A 24,657-nucleotide genomic window follows, 5' to 3' on the forward strand; every position below is an offset into this window, starting at 1 on the left:
TTTTTCCCCTATCAATTGTTCAATGTCCAAAGTAATAAACATGTTTTAATTTGTAATGGAGAGATCATAAGTCAAGTTCAGGGTTTAAAAATTATATTTCATTTTTGTGTGGATTTGAATTATATTATTGAGCGTTTAAAATATATATATTATTTTATTTATAAAATCTGCTACTTCAGCACTTTCATGTAATGTTTTCAAAAGTAGTTAGTAAACTTAAATAGAGCCTAAGCTGTGTGAAGTAGTTTAAATTAAGTAATATTTAAAAATTTCTTTTAGGAAAGGAGATAGTATTCCTACTACTACTGTAAGGGAAGTTTTAAGGCATTATGTAAAGGAAAATTCATTGCAAAGTGAACAAAATCCAAGGTAAATTTGAAGTTCAATTATTATTATGTTTTAAATAATAATTAATATAGTTATGTGTCAAATGTAGGGTATTATTTGATGTAGTAATTTCTGTTGTGTCCCCCCCCCCCTCCTTCACCTTTAGGTGCTATTTAATAATTTTAAGTGTTATCAAAAACGATATCAATAATATTTTGTCCTACATAGCTATTTCTTGTTCTTAAAAATGTTTAATGTTTTTGTAATATGTGTTATTTTCTTGTGAAGACTGTTGTGAGTTTGTAGATACATTTGAGCTGTATTTGCTGATATTTAATACTTTTATCTTACTACATGATACATTCTTGCATGTAGAATAATAATTAAAAAATTCAAATTTGAGGATTAGAATATGTGTGTTATATATGTGATGCTGATGCTTTTACTTTAAGACATGAGCAGAAATTGATATGGGTAAGTATGTTTTAAGAATTGCTCATTGAACTGTTCGCTAAAAACTTGCTCATGTATGGATTAGTATACTGCAGAAATTCTCTCGGATGGCATTCTTCCAACTTCCTAGTGCTTTAGAGAAAGCTGAACTACAATCTTGATATGAATAGACAAATGAAAAGTTAGAGTCAGAAGCATTGTATGGAAAATTATCAAAACTCTTAACTATAATTCATTAAAAATAATGTGTTTAAAAATTAATTTCCTTGCATTTTTTATTCGTTAACTATCTTCCAATTACAGCATTAATAAAAGTTAATTGTAGATTGAACATTATATGTACTTCATATTTTTATTTTTTAAATCTTGTGTAAATTTAAATGATTTGGAACATTTCAGAGAAGTTGTTCTTGATCCAATTTTGTGCGACTGTGTGGCAAAAAAGAATGACATTAAAGATGTAATGACATGGGATGAACTGCAGGATCTGTAAGTATTATTATGTATTAAGTTTACTTCATGCCTTGAGATCAGTGGCCCGCACAGAAATTTTCCAAGGGGGAGGGTCCAAGGTCGAAAGCCTCATTTTCATATCATACCCCAATATGTCGTCAAACATACTGACTTGATTCTATTGATTCCCGATATCAAAAAACAGTAAAAATTTAACTATTGAATTAATAATGCTCATTATTTATTGAAATATATTTCAATAAATAACCAGAAAGCAGAATAATTTATGCTTTTACTGTTTTCATAAAATTAAAAATAGATTCAAGCTCAAATGAGGCAGTGAGAAGCAAAGGGATGTAAGTGGACATTTTCAAGTTTTGAGTAAAACCCGTTTAAAGATAATATCCTAGGTAGGCTTTCATTGATTTTTTTTTTCTAAATCATGCTGTATATCAGCAACTACCAGGGCTACTAGTACTATCTCTTTCCCCAAGACAGAAGAGAGGTTCACCTACCACGTGTACTGGTTATCTCCAAGTTTTTAATTTTGCCACTTACATCCCTTTGCTTTTCACTGCCTCATATAATCTCATTTTAAACTGTAATTACGAAACTAAAAACATGTTTATTATAGTGTATTCTTTAATAATCACTATTCTGCCTTTTATAGGCAATTTGTTAAAGGAAAAGTGCACAATATTTTTAAAAATCTCTTAACACGAAGTTTTTTTTTCCTTATTGGAACCAAAAATTATTCTACGTACAAAATACATATAATCGTAATCAATCAGGGAGAAAAGCAAGACCTATGGGAGGGGTCTTTATCCCTCCCCTGTGTGCGCCACTGCTTGAGAGAATTGTTGGAGAATGATGCTTGGAGATTATTTTTAAAGTATTAAGAATGATTATCCTTTTCCAACCCAAATTTGAAGTACACAAAATCCATTGATACCCCCAGGTTTTGTCAGTATTTTCGATTTTGTTGGTAAAGATTTTGCATCTGTATGTTTGAAAAAAAAACAAACCTGAATTAATGCTTTTGTTAATTATTTGAATGATTCAGGCCGGATGGCACCCCAGAAAATATCCTGTTTTCTGAATTATTTGAGATTTGTGATCTTGAAATTTCAAGATATCCATGATACTTTAAGTCCTATCTAACCATTCATATTAGGAATATATATTTCCTTTTTGGAATAATAAGAATCAGTAGAACAGTAGGAAAACTGTACCTGTTTTTTATCAATATCTCTCAGAAAAAATGTAGGTATTTCCTTTTTGTCAGGCTCTAGGAGAGAGAAAAAAAAGATCATATGTGTAGACATAACACTTATCCCCTGATTAACAAAGCACCTGGGCTCGGAATTGGAATGTAAAAGTTAGCCATCACTGGCACTTCCACTGTTATTGTTAAAATATTTCTTTTGAATAAAGGAAAAATATATATCCACATGTATAATCACAAGCTATCACTACTGTACTGACAAAACTGTTAATAAATAAAATAATTATTAAACTGACTGTCTACCATTTTAAAAAAAACGTGAGCTGGCAGACACAATTATCATACAAGTATGACCTTTTCCATAATACTTTAACTCAATTTTATGCTCTTTTTTTAGCCTACTTTCCCAGTAAAAGTCAGAAAAAGAAGAAAAAAGCACGAAAGAAGGCTTAATGCATCTTAAAAATATCGCGAAAAGCAAAAAAAAAGTCAAAAATAAGCAAAATAATTAAATTAATATCGAAAAATTAAAAATTGGAAAGTAGGGTATTGAGATGGGGGAAAATGTCTGTCAATCTGTCGGTCTGTCTGTCTGTCGGACTGTCTGTCCCCCCCCCCCCCCCCCAATAACTTTCGAATGAATAGTCCGATTCGAACAAACTTTTTTTTGTTCGAAAGATCTCGGCAAGGACACCTCATTCCCATATTTCACTTTTTGATTTGAACTATTTTTTGTTCAATTTTGAATATTTCAAAAAAGCGCCTACGGGGAAATTCAAGGCAATTCCGAACTGTGAGGCGAATTTGCTTCAAACAAACTTTGTAGGAAAAAGCTTTTGATGAAAAACTTGTATATAAAATATCTTTTTGATTTGAACAATTTTCCGTTCAATTTTGAACAGTTCAAATCCCTTAACATTAGCGCCTACGGGGAAACTGAAAGTCAATGTAGATTCCGTACTTGAAGGCGGATTTACTTCAAACAAATTTTGTTGGAAATAGCTCTTGACGCCAAACTCCAGACTTCGACTCCGAGAATGTAGGGACACTTGACTCCGACTCCTGTGCCAGATAATTAATCGGACTCCAACTCCCCGACTTCGACTCTGACTTCGTAGCTTTGGCAAAAATTTATACTCGAAGGACAAATGACTGACTCCGATTCTTAGATATTCGACTCTGACTTCTTTACCCCAAAATGAGATTGACTCCGACTCCGCAGCTATGGTTTTGACTGTGAAATAATTATTGCTTACTTGTTTTTATTTTTACGCTAAAGTTTTAATTTAGGTATTCAATTTTCGGCGAATAAACTCGAAGTCATTTATGTTTCTACATAAAGTTATGCTCAGACGATTTTTTTTTTTTTTTTTTTTGACAATGAAAATTGTTTTTTTAAGTTGACATTTTATTGTTTTTATTTATTTTGGTAAGTGCATTAATTCATTTAAAAAATTGTTTTTGGCAACCGGGAAAAAGAAACGATTTTTTTTTTTTTTTTGATATGATGTAGTTATTTTAATGAGCTTATTAATTTTAATTATTATTTTTTCGTTTTGAAAGCTGTTAAAGATTTTTTTAATGAAAAAAAGTGTATTAGCTGCTTTCTTTAAAAATTGCTGCTATTTTATTTGTTCAGTATTTTTTTTTTTACACATCTATTTTTTTTAGATAAGTGAGGAATATTTTATTCCTAGAAATCAGCTTACAGTACTTCAAAAATATGTTTGAAAACATTTGCGATTTTAGCTATTTTTGAGAATATTGATCAGGTACTAGAAAGTAGTATGGATATACGGAAAAGTAGGCTCGTCTAGTTCTAGACAGAACTTCTTGTTTACATGGATAAGAAGAATTTTTGTAGTTGGTAAATTTTTAGCATCTGCTTTTCACATGTCTTACTGTATACAGTACAAGTTCTATTACTCCAAAATATAATGATCTAAATTGTGTTTGAATTTTTTTTATTTTGCTTGATGCAATATTTACCAGTGAAATAGTAAGCTGTACAGATGGTCAGTATTTCCTCTTGTAATCGTCACTTATTCACTAAAAAAAGTGACTCCTCTTCATTGTTTCTGAAAAATTTGATTGTGTATTGTGATATTGAAAAGTAATCTTATAGCATCTGCATGGTTGACCATTTATTTCATTGACTTTTAATCATCAAAGAGTTTATAGCATATCAAACCAAAACATTAAAGGTCCATGGAGAAAATATCCGTTTTCAGATTTCACCGGAAATCAAATTTTAGTCAAAAAAGTGTTGCATAAGATGGATGTACTTGTAATATATCGTTTACATCATATTTTTAATCATAATGGTTCAGATTTTTATTTTTCATATTTTGACTTTGATTTTTTAAGTTTTGTTGTTGATATTTTAAGGTAATGATGCTTACCTAAATTTTTATAATATCTTTCAAGAAAGTGAATGCGTGTTCAAGAAATTTTTCTGAAGTTGTTAAAGTTAAAAGAATTATTTTCCCTAACTTATATGACTTGTAAAAACTGTTATCCATGAATAATAATGTAAAGCAATGGCATTTAGTAGTTTGAAATTCCATTTATCTGCAATTACGTTAAGTTACTGAATTTGATAGTTATTTTGCCGGACATTGAATTCTCAATGTCTGTTTGTGTGCCTGCAAAATTCACTGACTCTAAATACGTGTTCAATAATATTACAGAGATGCCAAGTATTATGATTTGTTCATAATTATTATAAAATTTCAGTAAAAATATCAAGGATTTATGGTAGACACATAAAATTAACTGATTTCCTCAATTTCACCCATTTTCCACCCAAAAATTTATGAGCTGTAAAACAACATGTCTGATGGCGAAAATGATACTGGCTTTTGCCACAAAAAAAAAAAAAAAAAAGCTGACTCGATCTCAGTCAAAAGATACAATCACTTCCTCCTCTTTCAAAGCAAAGCTTGGCGAACAAATGACTTTTTTTTCCTTGGTTGTACTAATAAACTGCTAAAGGAACTACTAACGCAATTTTTGATAAACTAAACACATGTATTGCAAGAAATAGCTTTTTTTGCTGATATTTTTTGCTCCAAACAAAATTTTGATTCATTTTAAAGATAAGAATATTTTTATGAACTTTGCACTGTTATTATAATAGTTGCACTTTTGCACCCAATTTTTTAGTTTTACTTCTTCCCTATCTATTGTGTGAGGAAAATCTATTATTTAATACAACCGGACCTCCATATATCGAAGTAGCAAATTGCCGGAAAAAAATTCGATATATAGAAATTTCGATATATGGAAAAGATCTTATTTTATCATAAAAGTATCCTAAAACATTAAAATAAAAGCTAATTTTCGTGTATGAAACCCAATTTATAATTTATATGAGTATCGGATTAAATGAAAGTTGATGTTTAAAAAATTAACAGAAATTACATTTTTACGCCAACCATACATCTTCAAATTCTTCGGCAATTCAACTTGATCGCAACATTGGGGGATTTTTGTTTCAACAATGTGATCGAGAGAAAAGTAAAAAATCAATCTACTTAACTTGAATGATTTTTACTGAAGCTAAGAAGACTAGAAATGATAATCAACAAACATAAGGGATAATTTGAAACTGATTTTACAGTGTTACTGGTTACAGCTAAGATTTGAAAAAAGCTTGAAGGAATTTTAGAACTTCAGAATGGAACAACGACTTAACCACACACCCTTCAACCCCAGATTTCTTATGAGTTCCGTAGCAACCTATAGTGTGAACGTAATTTTCTCCTCTAACCTTCATTTTTCATGAGACAAACTGTCTAAAGTGGGAAAAAAATCTACGAATATCTCGAATTTTTTTTCGATATATAGAGATTTTTTTCGATATATAGAAACAATTTTTCTATATAATGAACCTAGAAATTTGCTGGGATTTCGATATATAGAAAATTTTGGTATGTGAAAGTTCGATATATGGAGGTTCGACTGTATGTATACTCTTTCTAAAATACTTACTAGCTTAGATATAGCTATGTTTTTTTTTTTTTTTCAAAAGGTCAAATTCTCCTTGACTTTTCTAGAAGAGTGAAATAACAAAAACAATATGACCATGAAACCATGATAGTGATTTAGTATTCTGTTTTTAAAAAACTTAACTCTGTGTGTACTATTTTGATTTTTAACATTTAGAATATTTGATATTTTGTACTTGAAAAAGTAACAAAACTCTCAAAAGTAAAATTTAAAATTTGCTACTCGCTTTTCCATTTGAACGATGCTAATTGATTATTCAAACAAATGTATGAAACTATGCTTGACTGAATGTTTTAGGTGTATTTCCCATTTTCGATGCTTCAAAGTATGCTTCTCGAGGTGCTAAAAACATCCATTTATTATTAAATGAAAACACTTTTCAAAACTCTTAACGTACTGGTTGGAAAGCAGTAACACTATCTGCTAAAGATATCCGATTTGTGTTAGCCAGATCAGATGGAAAATAACTCTGTAGTTGTGCAGACAGACGTCTATCTTGAATTTTATTGCTGGAGAAAATATTTTGGCAATTTTTGCTTTAAAACTAATATGCTAATATTATGTGAAAGCGCCTATTGTGTGGATAAACATGATAATGTATTGTAAAATGTTTCACAAATCATTCTTCATAAGATCTTTTTAATATATTTAAGTTAAATTTATTAAAACTTTGTTGGAAAAATATGTATATGAATATTATTTTTCATATTAATATTCCTACTTTAACAATTATTACAACTTTTAAATGTTCTGTTTATTTAAGCAATACCAGCATAAAGTAAACAAACTGGAAGCACAAAATTTTACAAAAGTATGACAATCCAATTAATAATACCTGGCATTGACTAAGAAATGAAATATATCTCTGGACCAGAAGAGTCATTTAGAGTTTTTCCAGGAGAGAGGGAAGGAGGGTAAAGAGTATATACTTAATAGAAATTTTATTGGAAAGCAACAAAAATCACTTATAAGTAAAAACATCAGTTTTCCAAAATTGGGGAGAAAAGGATTTGACCCACTGACCCCTCGAAATGACAGGCTTGTACTAGACTTAATTCTGTGATTTTACTTAATATAATTCAATCAAAAGTTGGTTGCGTAGAAATTTTGCTTGTTTTTTTTTTCTTAAGTTTTTAGACTTCTAATTAAAAAATGCTAATGAATAATTACTTACAATTTGTAACTTTTCTGTTAAAGAAAACATACATCAAAAAGTGTTTGCAAAAAGTACCTTTTTTATAATATTATTTTTTTAATTTTTAGTTTTACTTATGAACTTTGTTTTTTCAAATTTAAAAAAGCAACCAATAGGAGCACTTCCATCCAATTAATCTTTTCAATGATGTGAAATTCGAAAACATTATCCCATTAGAGTATTTTATTGACAAAGAACTCTATATATATATGATTCTGTTGTAGTTGCAACTTTTTCTTTATTTCAAGGAATGGTTTAACATTTGATAGGTAATTTATTAGTGTGATTTCTGGCTCTCAGAAACTTATCTGATATTCCACCCTGAATAATTTTTATGCATTTTATGGGACAATTCATTGTATTTCAATTGAATATGAGTTTTCTAGTGTTAAATTAAAAATGGCTCTTTAATTTTTAGCATTGTCTCTAAAATGCCTCATGCATATCAGGTAGGTTTTGATGATAAAGATCCTGTTGTAAAAAAGGGCAAGCTTGAACCCATTACTGTCACTATTGATACAAGGACAGGAAATAAGAAAGTAAGTTTTTTTCACTACTACAAAGTACAGTAAACTCCTGATTATCCACGGGCAGATTACCCCAGACCTTTCACACTTTCAAAAAAATCCAGCAATCATTAACCATGCCCATATTTCAACTTATCAAGCGCAAAATCCATTTTTAGACATTCGTATGTCTTTCTTCCCCCTCCCTTCCAATGACATCAAACTTTCCAAAGCCACCGAAATCTGACTAGTTAAACCTGATTTTTGCATCTAACTCTACTTACTGCTTTAAATCTACACTACTTACTAATTTTTAGATCTGCCCCACTTACTAAATTTTATATACACACTACTTAAGCGCGTAAAAGAGTGACTGGACTAGTCTTGAAAAAATTTTCCATCCTTCCCTGTGCTTTTTTAGTGTAACCTAGTTTCATCTATTGCAGTTTGTACGATTTGCTTGCCTATGTGTGCAATCCGTTTGCAAAACTGAGCAACCCTTTTTAAGCTTTTACTAGCTTTTTTTACATACACTGTTATGGCTTTAGCTATACTTTAAGTGTGTGTAGTTGTTATTTGTATTTTTAAGCTATTGTATAGACTTGCATCTTTTTAACCAAGTTTACAGTTTATCCATGCATTTGCTTATCCCCAGTTACCGTGCTACTCTATTTCGCAGATAATCAGGAGTTTGTGTACTGTATTATATCTTACTGGAAAGTTCTTACCCACATATTTCCATTAACAAAATTTTTGCTAGTGCACTGGCTTCCATTTAATATGATTACTGAAGAATTTTAGTATTTTAATTAAATTAACTACATAATTTCATGAAATGAACAATACAAACTTAGGATATGTCACATATGACTGTGCTATTATTGTGTTTCTTACTAATAATAAAATAAACAAGGAATAATTTCTTTAGAAAAATCCATGTGCTCTTTTTTCTTAAATTGTCTTAGAAATTCATTCAAAAGTTCTAAATAAAATAATTTTCAGATGGTGTGTTTACAAAAGAATGCTTGGAAGTAGCAAAAATTGTTGCCTGAAAAAAGTGAATTATCCTCAGTTATCTCAGCAAAGTGTTTTTTGTTGAGCTATTGATGCTAACGAAAAATTGTCTTTATTGTTAGATTTGCAGCACTACATGTTGAAAATCCTTAACTTTTTGTCATATGTTTATTTTATATAACTACTAGCTACATTTCCCGGCTTTGCATGGTCTACCTCGAAAATAAAAATTTTGTGAAGTGACGCATGTTCAACAATTGGGCTTCAATTAGAGAAAAAAAATCCTTCAAAATTTCCCATCAAAATAATCATTCTCAAAGAAAACGGCAAATCAAATGTTCCGAAAAAATTAAACGTAACCCTCCATAAATACAACTAAATTCCTATGTAAAAAAAAGAAGATAAATAGCAGAATAATAATCAAAAAGGGAAATTTTTGATTATTATTCAAAACAAACACAAAACAAAAAAAAATTTTATTTAGTCACAACCAGGTCATCCTTCAAAAAGTAACTTTTCTCTCACACGCCTTTTACAGTAAAAACGTCAAGGAATAATTAATTTAACAATGATTTTTAATTTCATTAAAAATATATCTATTCAAACCTGCCAACAATTTTTTAATAATAATTTTTATTTTAGTATATTTTTGGTTCACATGTGAATTCTCACCTCTGTGGCGTGTCCCACACCTTGTGTGATTGTTTATGTTGCTTAATAACTTGTTTAATTAAAAGTTCATACTTATTTATTTATTATTCCTTTCACAAGTGTCTCAAATACTAATTGTTTAAGTATATTTAATTTTTTAATATTGTGTATTAGCTCCTTTTAGTAGGACAAGAAGTCATTTTACACAATAAATTCTCACCTTCGTTACCTAAACACAAAATGCCATTCCTCATTAACAGGTGGCAGTAATGATAGCAAGTTTTATTTTTCCCTTGTTTAATTTCAGCCATAGTTGAAGTTGTGAGATTTTTGTCGAAAAAAAAGGAGACTTCTCACCTCCGTGAACTTGAATTTCAGGGATGTAAATTAATGTAGAAAAAAAAGTGAACATGTTTTCACATGCTTAACCATGTGCAGATTGTAGCATCGAAGAAAAAAAATCCCTGAAAAATGTTTTTATTAAGCCTATTAATTAATGGAAAATTCCTCACTGCTGTGACAGACCTTATCAATGCCATTATTTCTGAGGTGAAAATGAATGATGGAGGAGAAATACATCAGTATTGGGCATTCTACCAAAATTATAAATTGCCAGTATATCCTCAAATTTATTAAATACTATTTTTTAACATACATTTGAAACTACTAACTAAGCCATACTTTAATAAATTTAATTTTTTTTAAATATTTTTTAATAGATAATTTTTAAGATAGCTTAATATTATATTCCCACTAATCATTAAAACAGCTGTTTGTTTGCACAATTAAAAAAAATACTATTTTGATATTAAATTGGCCTTGATTTTTAAGTATTGAAAGTTTTTTTTCTTTTTTTATTTCCATGAACAAGGCATTTTTAAATTTTTTTATTTATGAGTAAAATAATTGGAACTTAGCTGGACCATTGTTTATTATTACTTCTGTTAGGTAACACTTTTATGTAAGAATGAAAAAAAAAGAAAACAAAAGGTTTCAAAATTGAAAAATATTTGTGTTCAAAAGTTACGTTTTCTAGAGAATGACCCAACCAAGAAAAAGAAAAGTGGCAATCTTCTGAATGCTAGTTTAAAATGAGATCGCGCAAATGATAATTTTCTAATTTAAAATTTCTGTTCCATTAGGCTTAGCAGTGCTTTTTTTTCACCGGTGATTTTATAGCCTTTTTTCTTTTTTTTAATTTGCAGAAAATGGTGGAACACTGAGTGTTTTTCCTGGGCTTTCAAATTTGACCTGAATTAAAGAAATCGAATAATTATTTCAGGTAAAAAGAGCCATATTCGGGCCCTAAAATTAAAATTTGAACCGTTCGGTTCTTTTTCGGCGTTCAAAAATCCCCCTGTGTTCCTTGTCAGATGCCCAAGTACCTACCTCCCTGCCAAATTTGGTCCAGATCCGACAAAAACTGGATTTGTATAGGGAACATGCATACATATAAATACACACACACACACACACACATATATATGCACATAGATTCTTTGTTTTATTTATATGGATTATTATTAGTGAATTGAGTTTAATAAAAAATTATTTTTGCTAATTTCGACGAAATATTTTGCAAAAAAATATGTGCTTGATTTGTTCAATTGTGTATGTGTTGCAGGTAACATTAATTCAAAATTTGGAAATATATGGCATTAACCCTGAAAAACTAGCACAGCATGTTCAAGTAGCTGTTGCTGCCAGTACTTCTGTCACGCCTAATGCTAATGGGAAAGGTAACCTTGTATTGATCCAAGGAAACCAAGTGCGATACTTGCAAAAATTATTCTTGGGTAAGTTTTGAATTTTCTTTCCAAAAATAATTTTTCTTTTCAAAAGTAGCTTGATGTTTAAATGATAGAAAAGAGATGTTTCATAAGGCACAAAATCTGTAAAAAGAAGAGATGCATACATTTATTTGACTAGTGACTAGTTGACTATAGTGATTAGACTTTTTCAATGCAAAAATGATGGCATTTTATGGGGGAAAAACAGTTGGAAAATGGCTCTTTGTCGAGCGAGGTTTTAGCATTTTATTTTAGCAAAAAAATTGATTTTTCTTTTAGATTGTTGTTTTTAAAATTTTAAATTTTTAAGTTATTTATATCATATGCTCAATAGATGCTTTTTATCTGAAATGCTTGTTTTCTACCTATTCAGTTAAATTCTTCCCCCCCCCCCCCCCCCCCCCAATAAATACAAGTCTTTATCTTACTAAATTTTCCTTGTTTCTAACCATGAAATAAATTCATTCAAGCATTCATTCAAACTAAGCTGATTACTTATTGAGGTTGATTCATTAATGTGAAAAATTTAAACTAATTGCAATATTTTTAATAATGTTAACAATAGTACTAATATAGAATTAATTCATGATTAATTTTATATTTGTAAAATAATTTCTTCCATTTATGAGTACTATGGGCAATTTTTCAAGTATCTCATTTAATGTTCGGAAATATGAATTAGTTTGAAGAATTTTTTTTTAATATTAAGTCTATCCTTTTTTTTATGTGTGCATCATTTGTGATATTTCAGAAAGTTTCATATCAGAAAGAATATTTATTTTAAAATTTCCGTTTTCTTTTCAGAAATGTATAAAGTGCCACGCAAATTTTTACGAGGATTAGAAAATGTTCCAAAGAAGAAATGAAGTACTTATATATGTTTAATTTATAGAACTGTTAATAAAATTTATTTACAACGTTTGTTTTATTTTCTCTCCATAGAACAGTTTTATTGGAAAATTTATTTTAAACCGAAACCATCCTTATTATTTCTTTCTGTTTCTGGATATTTATTAGCTATATTTTATGGCATTTAATGTCTTTTATTCTTTTGTTTTCTTATACTTGAGTTAAAGAATGTATAATATATGTACATGTACTGCATTGATCTAATGTAGGCACATAAATAACTAATGGAATATTTATAATGCAGCTTATTTTATGCTTTAAACTCAGTTGTTAAAAAGCAACAAAAACTAATGTCATTTGATTCAAGAAGTGCTGTTGCTTGGAAAGGGTTCTTCAGTGTGTTTTGTGTTTGCGGATGAAATACATTTTGATAAAAATATGTAAAAAGGTTTTATTTAAAAAAAATACTTGTTTAGTAAAATAACATAATTGTCAACACATACCAATAAAAAACAAGTAACAAACAAATACAAAAACACCAAAGTTCACATTCTGCAGTGCTTTTTCGTTTTAAATGGGATGCTGACTTTGGACACTATCTGCATGCTATTTCCTGTGAATTAAGCTTCAAAAAATGTGAAGTGACATAGTTCTAGTAGTTATATTTAAATTATTATGAATTATGGAAAGTGTAATCATTTTAATACATGCATTGAATAGCTTCTCAAAACTAAAATAGCTACTAGCTTTTATTTTGGTCTGTTTATTAGGTAAACATTGTATAGATGTGTTTACGAAATGTTGTTAAAAAAATGAAGTATTTAAAAAAATTATTAACATTTTTTTTTCTTTCTAAATTCTGAAAGAGGTTTGGCTAGTAGCAGTTCAAATACTTGGAGATTTACTGTACATCATTTTTGGAAGTCACTTTTTTTTCTATATTCTATTCAAACTAAGACAAGCCTATGATTTTATGAATGTTGTGTTGATTTGAAAGATGTTTATTAAAACTCTTATGGAATGATAATTATATTATCTATTAGTTCATGTTGACCTAATGCAGTTAACAAAATTGTAAGTTATCTAGAAGCAGACAGTAAATCCACAAGAAAGTTCTATTCTATAAACATTTAACCTGTTCAGCCTTAGGTTTTCTCTTTAAATTGTTCAATTTCAACTCATATGTTTGCAAACTTTTATTCATTTCTGTTAAATTAATTTTTGAAAACTGAATTATAAAATTTTGCTCCCTAATTATTTGGTCATTTGCTGTAACATTTTAAATGCACATTTTGAAATTTGTAAGAGCTCCCAAAATGGTGGCACTCTTTGATTGCTCTATGCTGGAGTAAAGTGCAAACATTTTGAGAAATGTACAGTTTTGTGGGTGAAAACCAAAATGCTCCTAATTACTTAAACCTCATGTATACCAGGAAAATAAGGTTTCAATGCAAGATAAGAAGTCTTAACACAAGTTAGTCTTCTTTTACCTTATTAAAATTAAGTGCTGCTAAAGAATCATATTCATATTGAAATAAATGCCAAGTTCAAACTTCTGATTGGAGTACGTTATTTCATAACAAAAAGGAATTCAGCATGCTAAAACCTAAATCAACCTAACCTAACCTAAATATCAAGTTTTCTTTCATTCTAACCATTAGAACTGGAGATATTCACAAAGGGCTTCACCAACTTTATTTGTGACATGCAACTTTACAGGCCACAGTTATGAATCAGTAAAAACTAACATCAATGAGTTTTACAAAGAAAAGACAGATAATTTTTTTTGAGGTTTGAGTAACTCCTTGTGAAATACAGTGGTTTTGTTAAGATATCTTACTTTATCAGTGGTTGAAGTTTTCACATTCAGCTATTGTACTTGGCCTCTAAAATACAGCAGTTTTTGTTTTTAAGTACAAGCAAAACACATATTGAATATTTTAAGCTGAAGTTTTAAATGTTTTTTTTTTTTTTTTTTAATAGTTTCATATCAAAAATCTTTCAGAATTCATGACGTAAATTAAGTCATATTTTCAACCATATAAAGTTTTTTTTTACCCATTGGTTCTTATTTTATGTTTAAAGAACCCCATGTAATATAGGTACATTAACAATGATAGTTGGATTTTAAATATTACCAGCAACAATACAAAAAAAAAAAATAATTTTACTAAAGAATTTTTCTCAATTCAGTTGTCAAATAACCACTGAACCAAATTTCATGAAAATTGGTATACAAGGTTAAATTATAGTGATTACAAATATGATTAAAAGGAGAGAGAGTGTTACCATTTGGAATTGATAAATTTAACGTTCATATTGATTTGAAGAGAACTTGTTAACAAAATTTTATAATTGACATTTTATAGTGTCAGAGATTCCTGATGAATTGACACATTTCTGGTGTCTCTATTGTAAATACCATTTAAATACAAAAGAGGATTTTGTTTGTACATTTTTTTTCAGTACTGTACATGTACAACAGTTTACCCGGTTACTGCATATTCAGTTCTTTCTGCTAGGTTTTAAAACGTTCAGTTGGTGTATGATGGATTTCAGATACAGTTCTGTTTATTTACTTGCATGGGTTTTGTCTATAACTAAAGTGGAACCCCCTTGCATTTCGGACTCCATTTGATACAAATCTTACCAAAAACGGACCAGGTGTAGAATCTGTAAAACAATAGAAACAGTATAAGTTTGCGAAAACAGATTTATGTATGTTTAAAACATACCGCGGGCTTTCATTGCAATGAAATTGTAGACTTTACAAAAAATTCTTTAATATAAAATATTGTTAATGTTAGAGCTTGTAACCAAAACCTCATTCGCCTTTCTGTAAAAAATAGTTGGTTAGTGAAGTTTTTTAGATTTTAGGAGAATTTACTTTCAGTTGATGGAATTTTGATTTACTGGTTGATATGGATGGCTAAAGGCTGCAAATGAGAAACATGTGCTGACATGTTTACATTTTAATAGATATTCCTGTTCAGGGGTGAGGAAATTTTCAAGATCTTACCCACCAAAGATATTTTTAGCCAGCCAAAAGTAAACGATCTTCAACTACAAAAAAAAACATAGTTAAGTGAATTGAAAGCTACTACCAGGTCACTCAAAAATAGTAGTGTACATGCATTTCAATTTTAAATACTCATCATAGCCCGTATTTTGATGCTCTATGAACTCCATACATGCAATGAGCACTTAAAAACATTTAAAAAAGTCTTGGAATTTAACAAACTCCATGATAAACCTAAATACTAACAATTTAACAAAGATTTTAAGCTAAAAAAATTTTCTTTCATAAATTTACATTTAATTTCATGTAATATTCATACATTGTCTGAATGATTCTTCAGTTTTTTAAGGACTTCTGTTACAAGTATATGAAATACAACACATAGAATATTTGTAACATGTAGCTGAAACTTGAAGAATACGCATCTTTTTAAGCAACATCTGTGTTTATTTGATACAAAGCCGTAGCTAGAGCTTCCTCCGCCCTCCTGAATTCTTTCCCCATGTACTACATAAACTATGCATACTAAAGTAATGAACTAAATTCATAATTTTGTAACTGCATTAAATTGAAATTTCCTAGAAACATCAAGAAAAAATGCGAGGACATTCAGTCAGGGCGGTCGGCAGGGTGTAGGACACTCCCTCCCTCGACCCCGTGTCTTTCAAAAAAGGGGCCTCAAATTTCATTTTAGTAATTCACAAAAAAAAAAAAAAAAAACAGATCACAGCGTCTAGAGTTTTAAAACAAAATGAGCAAATGAATGAAAGATGAAAAAAATTATATACATATATATATATATATATATATATATATATATATATATATATATATATATATATATATATATATATATATATATATATATATATAATTCTTTTTTTTTTGAAAAATTTGAAAAGAAAATGTAACCCTAAAATATTATTTAAGAATGTCAAAGAGTTTGTATTATCAATATATCATAACTAAGGGCTGCCAAAATGTAGAGTTCAAATATTTTTTTTAGCAAAAGGGAAGTGTATTCAGCAATTATAAAGACTCATGCAAGTTATCAGCTTCAAAGTGGATACATATATGCATGATAACGATATAAGGGCCACCTACATACCTTTGTTTCTGTCTTTTTTTTTTTTTTAATTCAAAATATCATGAGAAAACTCACAGCAATTTGAAGAAAAATAAATGGCCCACTGAATTCATTTCAAGTAGAATAGACGTTACAGTAGAGAGAGATAGAAAGAAGAAGAAGATTCAAAATATTGTAATGAAAAGTCACACCCGGTAGCGCTAAATGTTTGGAGGTAAGATAAAATAGAAATAAAACAAAATTTTATAAAGATGTTCAGGAGGCTGGAATTAAAATAAAATTAAGTAAAAAATTGAGACCTAACGTGTGTTATTGCACTTTATTCTGTCAAAAAGGTTGGAAGTTTTTATTGGGGCGGTCGACGCTTGCGTTTGAAACAAATAAAAATATTAGGAGCGGAATAGAAAATTTTACGGTTTAAAACTGTCAAATGATTTTTGAAAAGAAAAAATTGGAGTGAGTTTTCCACACTTTATTAATTTAAACAAATAAAAGGGGAAATATCCAAGGAGGGGAGGAAGTGATTTCCCAAAGTCAGTTTCTTCCTTTCTCGCGAAAGTAACCCTATAAAATTTTAAATAATTTTCGGGGTAGAATCACGAACTGTATCCCTTCCCCTAATGTCATCAAAGGTGGCTTATTTCGTTTTTAGGATTTCAATTTCGAATAACTGATGGAGAAGAATCCTGACTCCGTTCGCCCTGAACCAATAAAGATTGTCTTAGGTTTATTTTTTAAATTTCAGTTTTAAAAAACTTAAGTTTCAAACCTTATCTCTTCCCTTAGCATCTCAAAAGTTGGCCTACTAGTTAATTTTAAGGATTTTACTTTCGAAAACCTTCCAAAAGTGAGTACCGAACCTCCTCCCTCCCCTAACATCATCAAAGGTGGCCTGCAACTGCGTTTTAAGGACTTGAATTCCGAAAAATGGGGGGGGGGGATCTAAACCGCTTCTATATCATCAAAAGCCTACATTGCAGTTTTTAGGGCTTCATTTTGGTAAAATTTTCGCAGAATTGCCTCCTTCCTTTTAAATTGTTCTCCATCTCTCAGTTTGCAACCTAATTGTATGGTTTCCTCAATCCACTATTGGATTGTCAGTGCATACTTTAATAAAACTTGATGGACAATTCACAACCCTTACGAAAATGGTTGATAGAGCTTAATAGAATTCTATAGAAAATTATATAGAAGTCTATAAGAAAGTTCCTATAGAAATTATTTCTATATAATTCTATAGATATCCATATAGAACTTGAGAATGAAGTTTCTATAGAGAATTTCTTCTATAAAGTTCTATAGAAACTGCTATAGAATTTGAGCATAAGGTTTCTATACATAATAAATTCTATAAAATTCTATAGAATTTGTTCAGAAAACTTCCCTTACTGTAGAATTTTGTAAAAAGTTGAGAATTCGTTCATTTTGTTTATAATTATAGTTTTCATTAGTGTTTATATAATACTTCTAGATTGGAAAGCCTAAAAAGCCCTAATTAATTAGGAAGTTTAATCCCTAAAATGAAATGGTTTAATTCCTAATTAATCTATTTAATTTTTAGAATAATTGTTTTAACAATTAATTATTTGTTAAGGTCATATTTTTTATTACAAGGGCGGATTGTAGTATGGTCTTTAATAATAATACTTTTGCATTTTGTCATAGTTCGATGAAAAAAATCAAACTTAATTAAATAAAAAAAATATATACTCATAAAAGGTTAAAAATTATTTATTATTTACAATGTTTAAGTTATTTTATAGTAATAATAAAACTTCTAAACATTGAAATTAATTCTAAAAATGTGAGAATTCGTAAAAATTCTTGTCAAGGTTTAGTAAATAAAATAATCAAAATTCCAAGATGCAACTCCGTTTTTTGTCGCGAGAGTTTGCCAGTAGTATTTCTCTCAATCTCTTTGCGCATGCGCCAGTCTGTTTTCCCTTTTCTGCCCCGAACGGCGCCGGCGATAGCGCCCATCTTGCACGTGCGATCCTCTAAGCGTTTTGCGATGAAAATGGCTGAACCTTGCCGAATTCGTTAAAAGTATGTATTATTTTTGTGTTGTTTTGTTATATTTATATTTTTATTGTTATATTAAACAAATTGGGAATGAAAAAACTTATAAATAGTAGTTATAAAACAAAACTTGAATTTTAAATCCAGAATGAACTTCATTATGCATCGGAAATATCATTTGATTTTACTAAATAAAGCTCATGACTGATAATGACATTAATTTACTAGTGATTTTTGCGTTATAAATTTATGTGTAAGTAACAATAACCGAAAGTTTGGACGTGTTAACATTGTTTTTTATATATTGATAGGGGTTTTAATACTTAATTAGCACTCCCAAATGGTACCACTGTCCAGTGTTATGAAGTGTCTTTATCTAACAATAATGTGTAATCGTTGTAATAAATTGCTGCACCTAATATTTTTAGGCATAATTTAGTTTTGTCAAACGTATATTAATTATATATGTAAAGCATTGTCATTGTGTTTTATGAGACTCTTAATAGGATCTAGAGGCTGTATAGGAAGATCTATATAGGCTCTATAAGAAATACCTGTATAGAGTTTTATAGAATTATGGCCCAATTTTCTATAGGGAAGTTCTATAGAATTCTATAAAAATAACTCTATAGAATTCTATAAGAAATATATAGAATTCTATAGAACTAATTTTATAGAAACCTATAGAATTTTTCTCTATAGAATTCTATAGAAAACGGCCTGTAGAAAATTGGGCCATAATTCTATAAGACTCTATATAGGTATTTCTAAAGAATTTTTTTATAGAATTCTATAGACCATTTTCATAAGGGAAGTATCGAGTCTTCTCATTGTTTTAAGTGAGTTTGACATTAAATTTGTATAGCTAGCTGCATCTCACAGGGGAGGAAGGCTATATTCATTAAACGTTGTGTTTCCACAAAACAGGACTTAAAGAAGCTTTACCTGTTAAAATGTATGTGGATGTGACGTTCGGCTCTCGAGTGGGCCTGTTGGCTGGTATTGTAACTGGTGACACTCTACCAGAACAAACTCTTACTCCAGCGAAGAGTACGAAGTCGTCGTGACATTCGGCTGCAACAGGACCTGTTGGCGCCGCCCCTGCAGGTCCCCCAGGGAGGGAACCTACTGCAAAAGGCGCCACCTGACGCCCTTCGGCATGTAACTGATAAGTAACAGAACAGAAACCAGGTTCTTTCCGGAGACAGATGACGTAATCCATGTTGTTGGGGTAGCCGCTGCCCAATAGCGATGGTTCGTCGTAGTTAAAACTTTTAATAGATCCTCGTGTGCCTCGATGGTATTGTAGACAGTGTGGTGGAGCTGGAAACAGAGAATTTATTTTATACTAGAAAGCATACCCAGCGTTGCCTGAGTCAGTAATAATATATTGAGAAACAATTTATACTTTCCTTTATTTATTTTTAGCTGTGCCCCGCTGTTTCACCCGAGTTAATAAGACAACAATGTATTAAAAAACTATTTTAAGATTATCACGCCAGGGCCGTGGTAGCCCGATCGGTAGAGTGTCGGATTCGGGGCCGGAGGGTCCTGGGTTCGAACCTCGATAGTCGAAGACCCACCGTCGTCATTAAAGGGGACTGGGCGACGTTAAATATGCTCGTGGTCTCCATGTCCTCCAAGTGAAACGATACCTCTGGGGGTGCTAGCACCAGCTAACTATTAGCTCCTGGACTAGTTCCTATTCAGAGTCACAACTGACTACAACTGTATTTATGTCGAGGACTGCATTCTAAGTGCCTTGCCTCCATTATTTTATATACCGAGAGATGGTAGCACCATCACCGGATCAATAGTTCTAAATTCTCATTCTGTTCGATCCGGTGATGGTGCTGCCATCTATCGGTATATAAAATAATGGAGGCAAGGCACTTAGTATGCAGTCCTCGACATAAATACAGTTGTAGTCAGTTGTGACTCTGAATAGGAATAGGAAAAGATTATCACGCTATGATATATACTATATGATATATATATATGTATATAGTAAAAAATTACACACCCTTATCCACATTGACATTTTTCGTTAAACAAGAAAATCGAAAAAAAATTTTTTTTTTTTCAATAAAAAAATAATTGAAAGCTCTTGATTTATAAATTCATTAATTTTTAAATGAGCCGGATTATAAATGCTGAAAATCTTGCCGCCAGCATCCGGGTTTGAACCCGAGACCCTAGTGTCGCTGGCCGAGCGCTTAACCCATTGATCTATTCGGGCAACAAAAGTTCGAGCTATTGATGCAACAAAAAATGCTTTATGATTATTATTGATTTGATTTCAATTTATTGCTGCTCCACTCCTATTAGTCATAGACTGATGTTATATAGCCTAACCTCCCTCAATAAATGGACTATTCACCACAAAAAGAATTTTTCAATTCGAACCAGTAGTTCCTGAGATTATCGCGTTCAAACACAAACTCTTCAGCTTTATATTATTAGTATAAATTTATGCTAACAGACGGTCAGGGTAAATTTGCATTTTTCAATCTGACTTACTAAGCGACTACTTAATTTTAAATTCTTACATGCATGTTCATCATGTTTTTTATATAAGTCACCGGAAACTAAGAAACCTGTTCTGATTACTGTTATAAGTGCTCTTTAAAAAATATTTATATACGTCGTGCATTTACACTGGTGTGCAAAAATCAAGGACGAAGTCGAAATATTAGCATATCAGCTGAACGAAGAGGCAGAGCGGACAGAAAAACCAATCAGGAGATTAAGTAAGGTGATGTACGGTATAGTGATGTGCCGGATCGTTAAAAAAGTAGATCTACGGATACGGATCCGGATCATTAGTGTCGAGATCCGCGGATACGGATACGGATCTCAATTTTTTCCCCCTCCCAATTATCCAAGTGTAAAATTTGTTACGAAGGACTCCCGTCAGAATAATAGCAGTTTCTTCAAAAAATGTCAACTGCGGCAAAAATATAATCAAGACTATGATTTACTCTTTAAAGAAATCTCCGTTAAAATTGAGGGAGAGTTGGAAATCATGGGTCAGCGCTGCATTAATGCTTAGAAGGAATGTGAAAAAATCTTCTAGCTTACTCGGTGTAAAGCTGCTACTGGACAGGCTAGAAATAATTTTTCCTATTTTATTTCAGCATAAATGCAGCGCTGACCTATTCCACCGAACTTCTCCAACCGACGAAATACAGAGCCGGGAACACCTTTACAAACAGTAAATAGAGAATTTAGTCTCACTTTTTTTGAAGGATGCCGAGAAAAACATAAATGAAGAATAACAGAAACCTCAAACCAATAACAAAAACTAATATTAAATTAAAAAAACAAAACATGTCCCAGAGAGCCGACCTCATATTAAGATGAATTTCGCGGGTCAGAACACATATTTTTAACAAATATGAACTGAAAGCAGGTAAAAATTTTAAATCACTGAGCTTTTTCTCCTTCCGACTATGAAATCGCTACCAATCACGCGTATAAAGGCTTAGAATTGCACTTAAAATTTACTTAACAAGATTATAGCTCCTACTGTATATAAGCTGGAAGTTTTAAATAAAAATCAAACGCAGAAAACTTCGTTCTCTCAATTAGGGCCAACATTTTTAACGTTTTTGCTACCATAATTGTGAAAAACGTTAAATCGGTTTTTAATTAATATCTCTAATAATTAAAGTTCTACAAAAACGAAGCCCAGCTAAGAACACTTTCGATCAAGTCGCCTTTTGAACGAAAAATGAACTATCAAAATCGGTTCATCAGTTTAGGACCTACGATGCCTCAAAAAGACACACTGATATACACTTTTAAAACTTATTTCCCTTTCTTTTTGCAACAAGTGGGGGTTGGTACAGATTGGCTTCTGAAATAATACCTTATAATTTAATTAAAGAATAAAACCTAATTTAAACGGAATTTAAGGATCTTTTATTCAAATATTTAAACATTTTTAGACTAGAAATGATCCGTTTAAGATCCGTCAAAAAAGTAACGGATATGGATACGGATACAGATCTTTATTTTCCCTCGGATATCCGCGGATACGGATACGGATATCCGGAACATCACTAGTACGGTAGCACATGCGCAGATATGCAGGCAGACGTAATGGGGGAGTGTCCGAGTAGTATAAAGCATGTTGTCGGTGTAAGATCAGTATTTCTGGCAAAGAGATTGCACGCCGTATAGCAGTTAAAATCACACCGAGTTGCTGCCTCAGCGAGAAATGGCGAATAATCAATCTGTTAGACGACATCTGGATGCTTTTACCCGAGGTCGAATCATTGGGAAGTTGGAGCAAGGCCGCAGTGTGACAAGTGTGGCTGCAGAGTTCGGAATTGCTCACAGCATCATTTCACGACTTTGGAGACAATTTCAAACTACAGGAACAGCTATCCGGGGGTTCAGTAGTGGTCGTCCACGAGGAACCACACCCGCAGTTGACCGGTATATTGTCTTACAGGCCAGAAGAAACAGGCGGCAGACAGCGGGAAAAATCGCTAGACACACGGCACAGGCGACTGGACGACCGATATCGCGTTTTACCGTCTCCAGAAGACTGCACGGTGGTGCTCTGTTTGCACAACGTCCTATACGGTGTGTACCTCTAACGCTTGCCCATCGGAGAAGGCGTTCTCTGTGGTGCCGGGAACACCGGAATTGGAGAGACAATGAATGGGGACGAGTACTCTTTACAGATGAGAGCAGATTCAGTCTGAGTAGCGATTCTCATCGCATACTCATCTGGAGAGAGCGGGGAAGCCGCAATCATCCCTCGAACATCATTGAAAGGGACAGGTATGGAGGTCGCGGTGTTCTCGTTTGGGGAGGCATCATGCTTGGTAGTCGTACAGACCTTCACATCTTCGACGCAGGTTCAGTCAACGGGACCCATTATTGTAACGAGATTCTTCTTCCATACGTGCGTCTTTTTAGAGGCGCTATGAGTCCGCAGTTCCTTTTCATGGACGACAATGCACCATGTCATCGCACAGTTGCTGCAGAACAGCTCTTAGAGAGTGAGGATATTGAACGTATGGATTGGCCGGCACGATCTCCGGATCTCAATCCCATCGAGCATGTGTGGGATTTTCTAGGCAGACGCTTGGCAGCTCGTACCTTACCACCAGTAACGATTCGGGAGCTTCGATTGGCGCTGCAAGACGAATGGGCAGCAATGCCTCAACAACTCATTGACACCCTCATTCTCAGCATGGGCAGACGCTGTGAAACCTGCCTAGCAGTCGGGGGAGATCATATCCCCTACTAAAGACCGGATATTTCTTGCTGGACACCCATCACAGGGTTGTTTCAGCCTTCAGTCGCGTTGCGCTCTGTACTACTTTTTCAATAAAGTTCTTTTTATCCCTCTGATTTCTCTTTTAGTAAGTGTTGCTTACATTACACATATCCTTACGTATTGGGGATCTTACGGTATTAAATGTGTTGATTTGGAAAGCTTTTGTACAAAGTTATATTGAAAAAACCGTTTCGTCCTTAATTTTTGCACACCAGTGTACCTTAATAAATAAAAAAATTGACATTTCGTGTTTCAGATTCTTAACTGTCCTTCAATAGAAAGCACTTGTTTACATTCTATAGACAATTCTACGTCGGATATTATCAAAACCAAGTAAGTTTAGTCCTCAATTTTCCTTGTTCTCGTTCAAATTTCTTACTAAATAGAAAAAAGCAAATAAAATGATGAATTGGATGGACCATGGAAGACCACGCTCCTTTGAAGCCAACTATAAAAAAATAAAAATTATTGTCGTGTGATGACAAAAATTCCTTCCACTCAAACCTAGCTCCATCAAACTCAAACAAACAGACGCGGCAGGGACTCTCAGACTCTCACGTCCTATTTTGTTAGTGCGGGCCCTCGCTCCGTAGACGTCGGTCATCGACGTCAAAATTGTAATACGCACACTCAACAAAAGGTAATTTTTTGTGTAAATAAAATATTATTATCTTATTTTTTAAATGTAAATTCTCATATAAGGATTTGCTATCGTAGTAAAGAAAAAAATAATTCTGTTTCGATTTTAGTTAAAATATCAGT

General features: G+C 31.6%; 2 protein-coding genes across 2 annotated transcripts in view; one reads left to right on the forward strand and one right to left on the reverse strand.

The window, feature by feature from the left end:
• The window catches only part of LOC129224150 (eukaryotic translation initiation factor 2D-like), a 23,872-nt gene extending 11,326 nt beyond the window's left edge, over positions 1-12,546 (forward strand). The window contains exons 3-7 of the mRNA XM_054858566.1: positions 280-369; positions 1,180-1,269; positions 8,083-8,203; positions 11,460-11,631; positions 12,430-12,546. Of these exons, the coding sequence (XP_054714541.1) occupies positions 280-369; positions 1,180-1,269; positions 8,083-8,203; positions 11,460-11,631; positions 12,430-12,491 (535 nt within the window). The 3' untranslated portion in view covers positions 12,492-12,546. The remainder of the gene's footprint in view (positions 1-279; positions 370-1,179; positions 1,270-8,082; positions 8,204-11,459; positions 11,632-12,429) is intronic.
• Positions 12,547-15,049: 2,503 nt separating this feature from the next.
• The window catches only part of LOC129224894 (uncharacterized), a 41,065-nt gene continuing 31,457 nt past the window's right edge, over positions 15,050-24,657 (reverse strand). The window contains exons 6-7 of the mRNA XM_054859440.1: positions 19,545-19,922; positions 15,050-15,147 (exon numbers count right to left, since the gene is read on the reverse strand). Coding sequence (XP_054715415.1) covers positions 15,050-15,147; positions 19,545-19,922 — 476 coding nt within the window. The remainder of the gene's footprint in view (positions 15,148-19,544; positions 19,923-24,657) is intronic.

The sequence above is a fragment of the Uloborus diversus genome, chromosome 6, assembly GCF_026930045.1.
Source record: "Uloborus diversus isolate 005 chromosome 6, Udiv.v.3.1, whole genome shotgun sequence".
NCBI lineage: Eukaryota > Metazoa > Arthropoda > Arachnida > Araneae > Uloboridae > Uloborus > Uloborus diversus.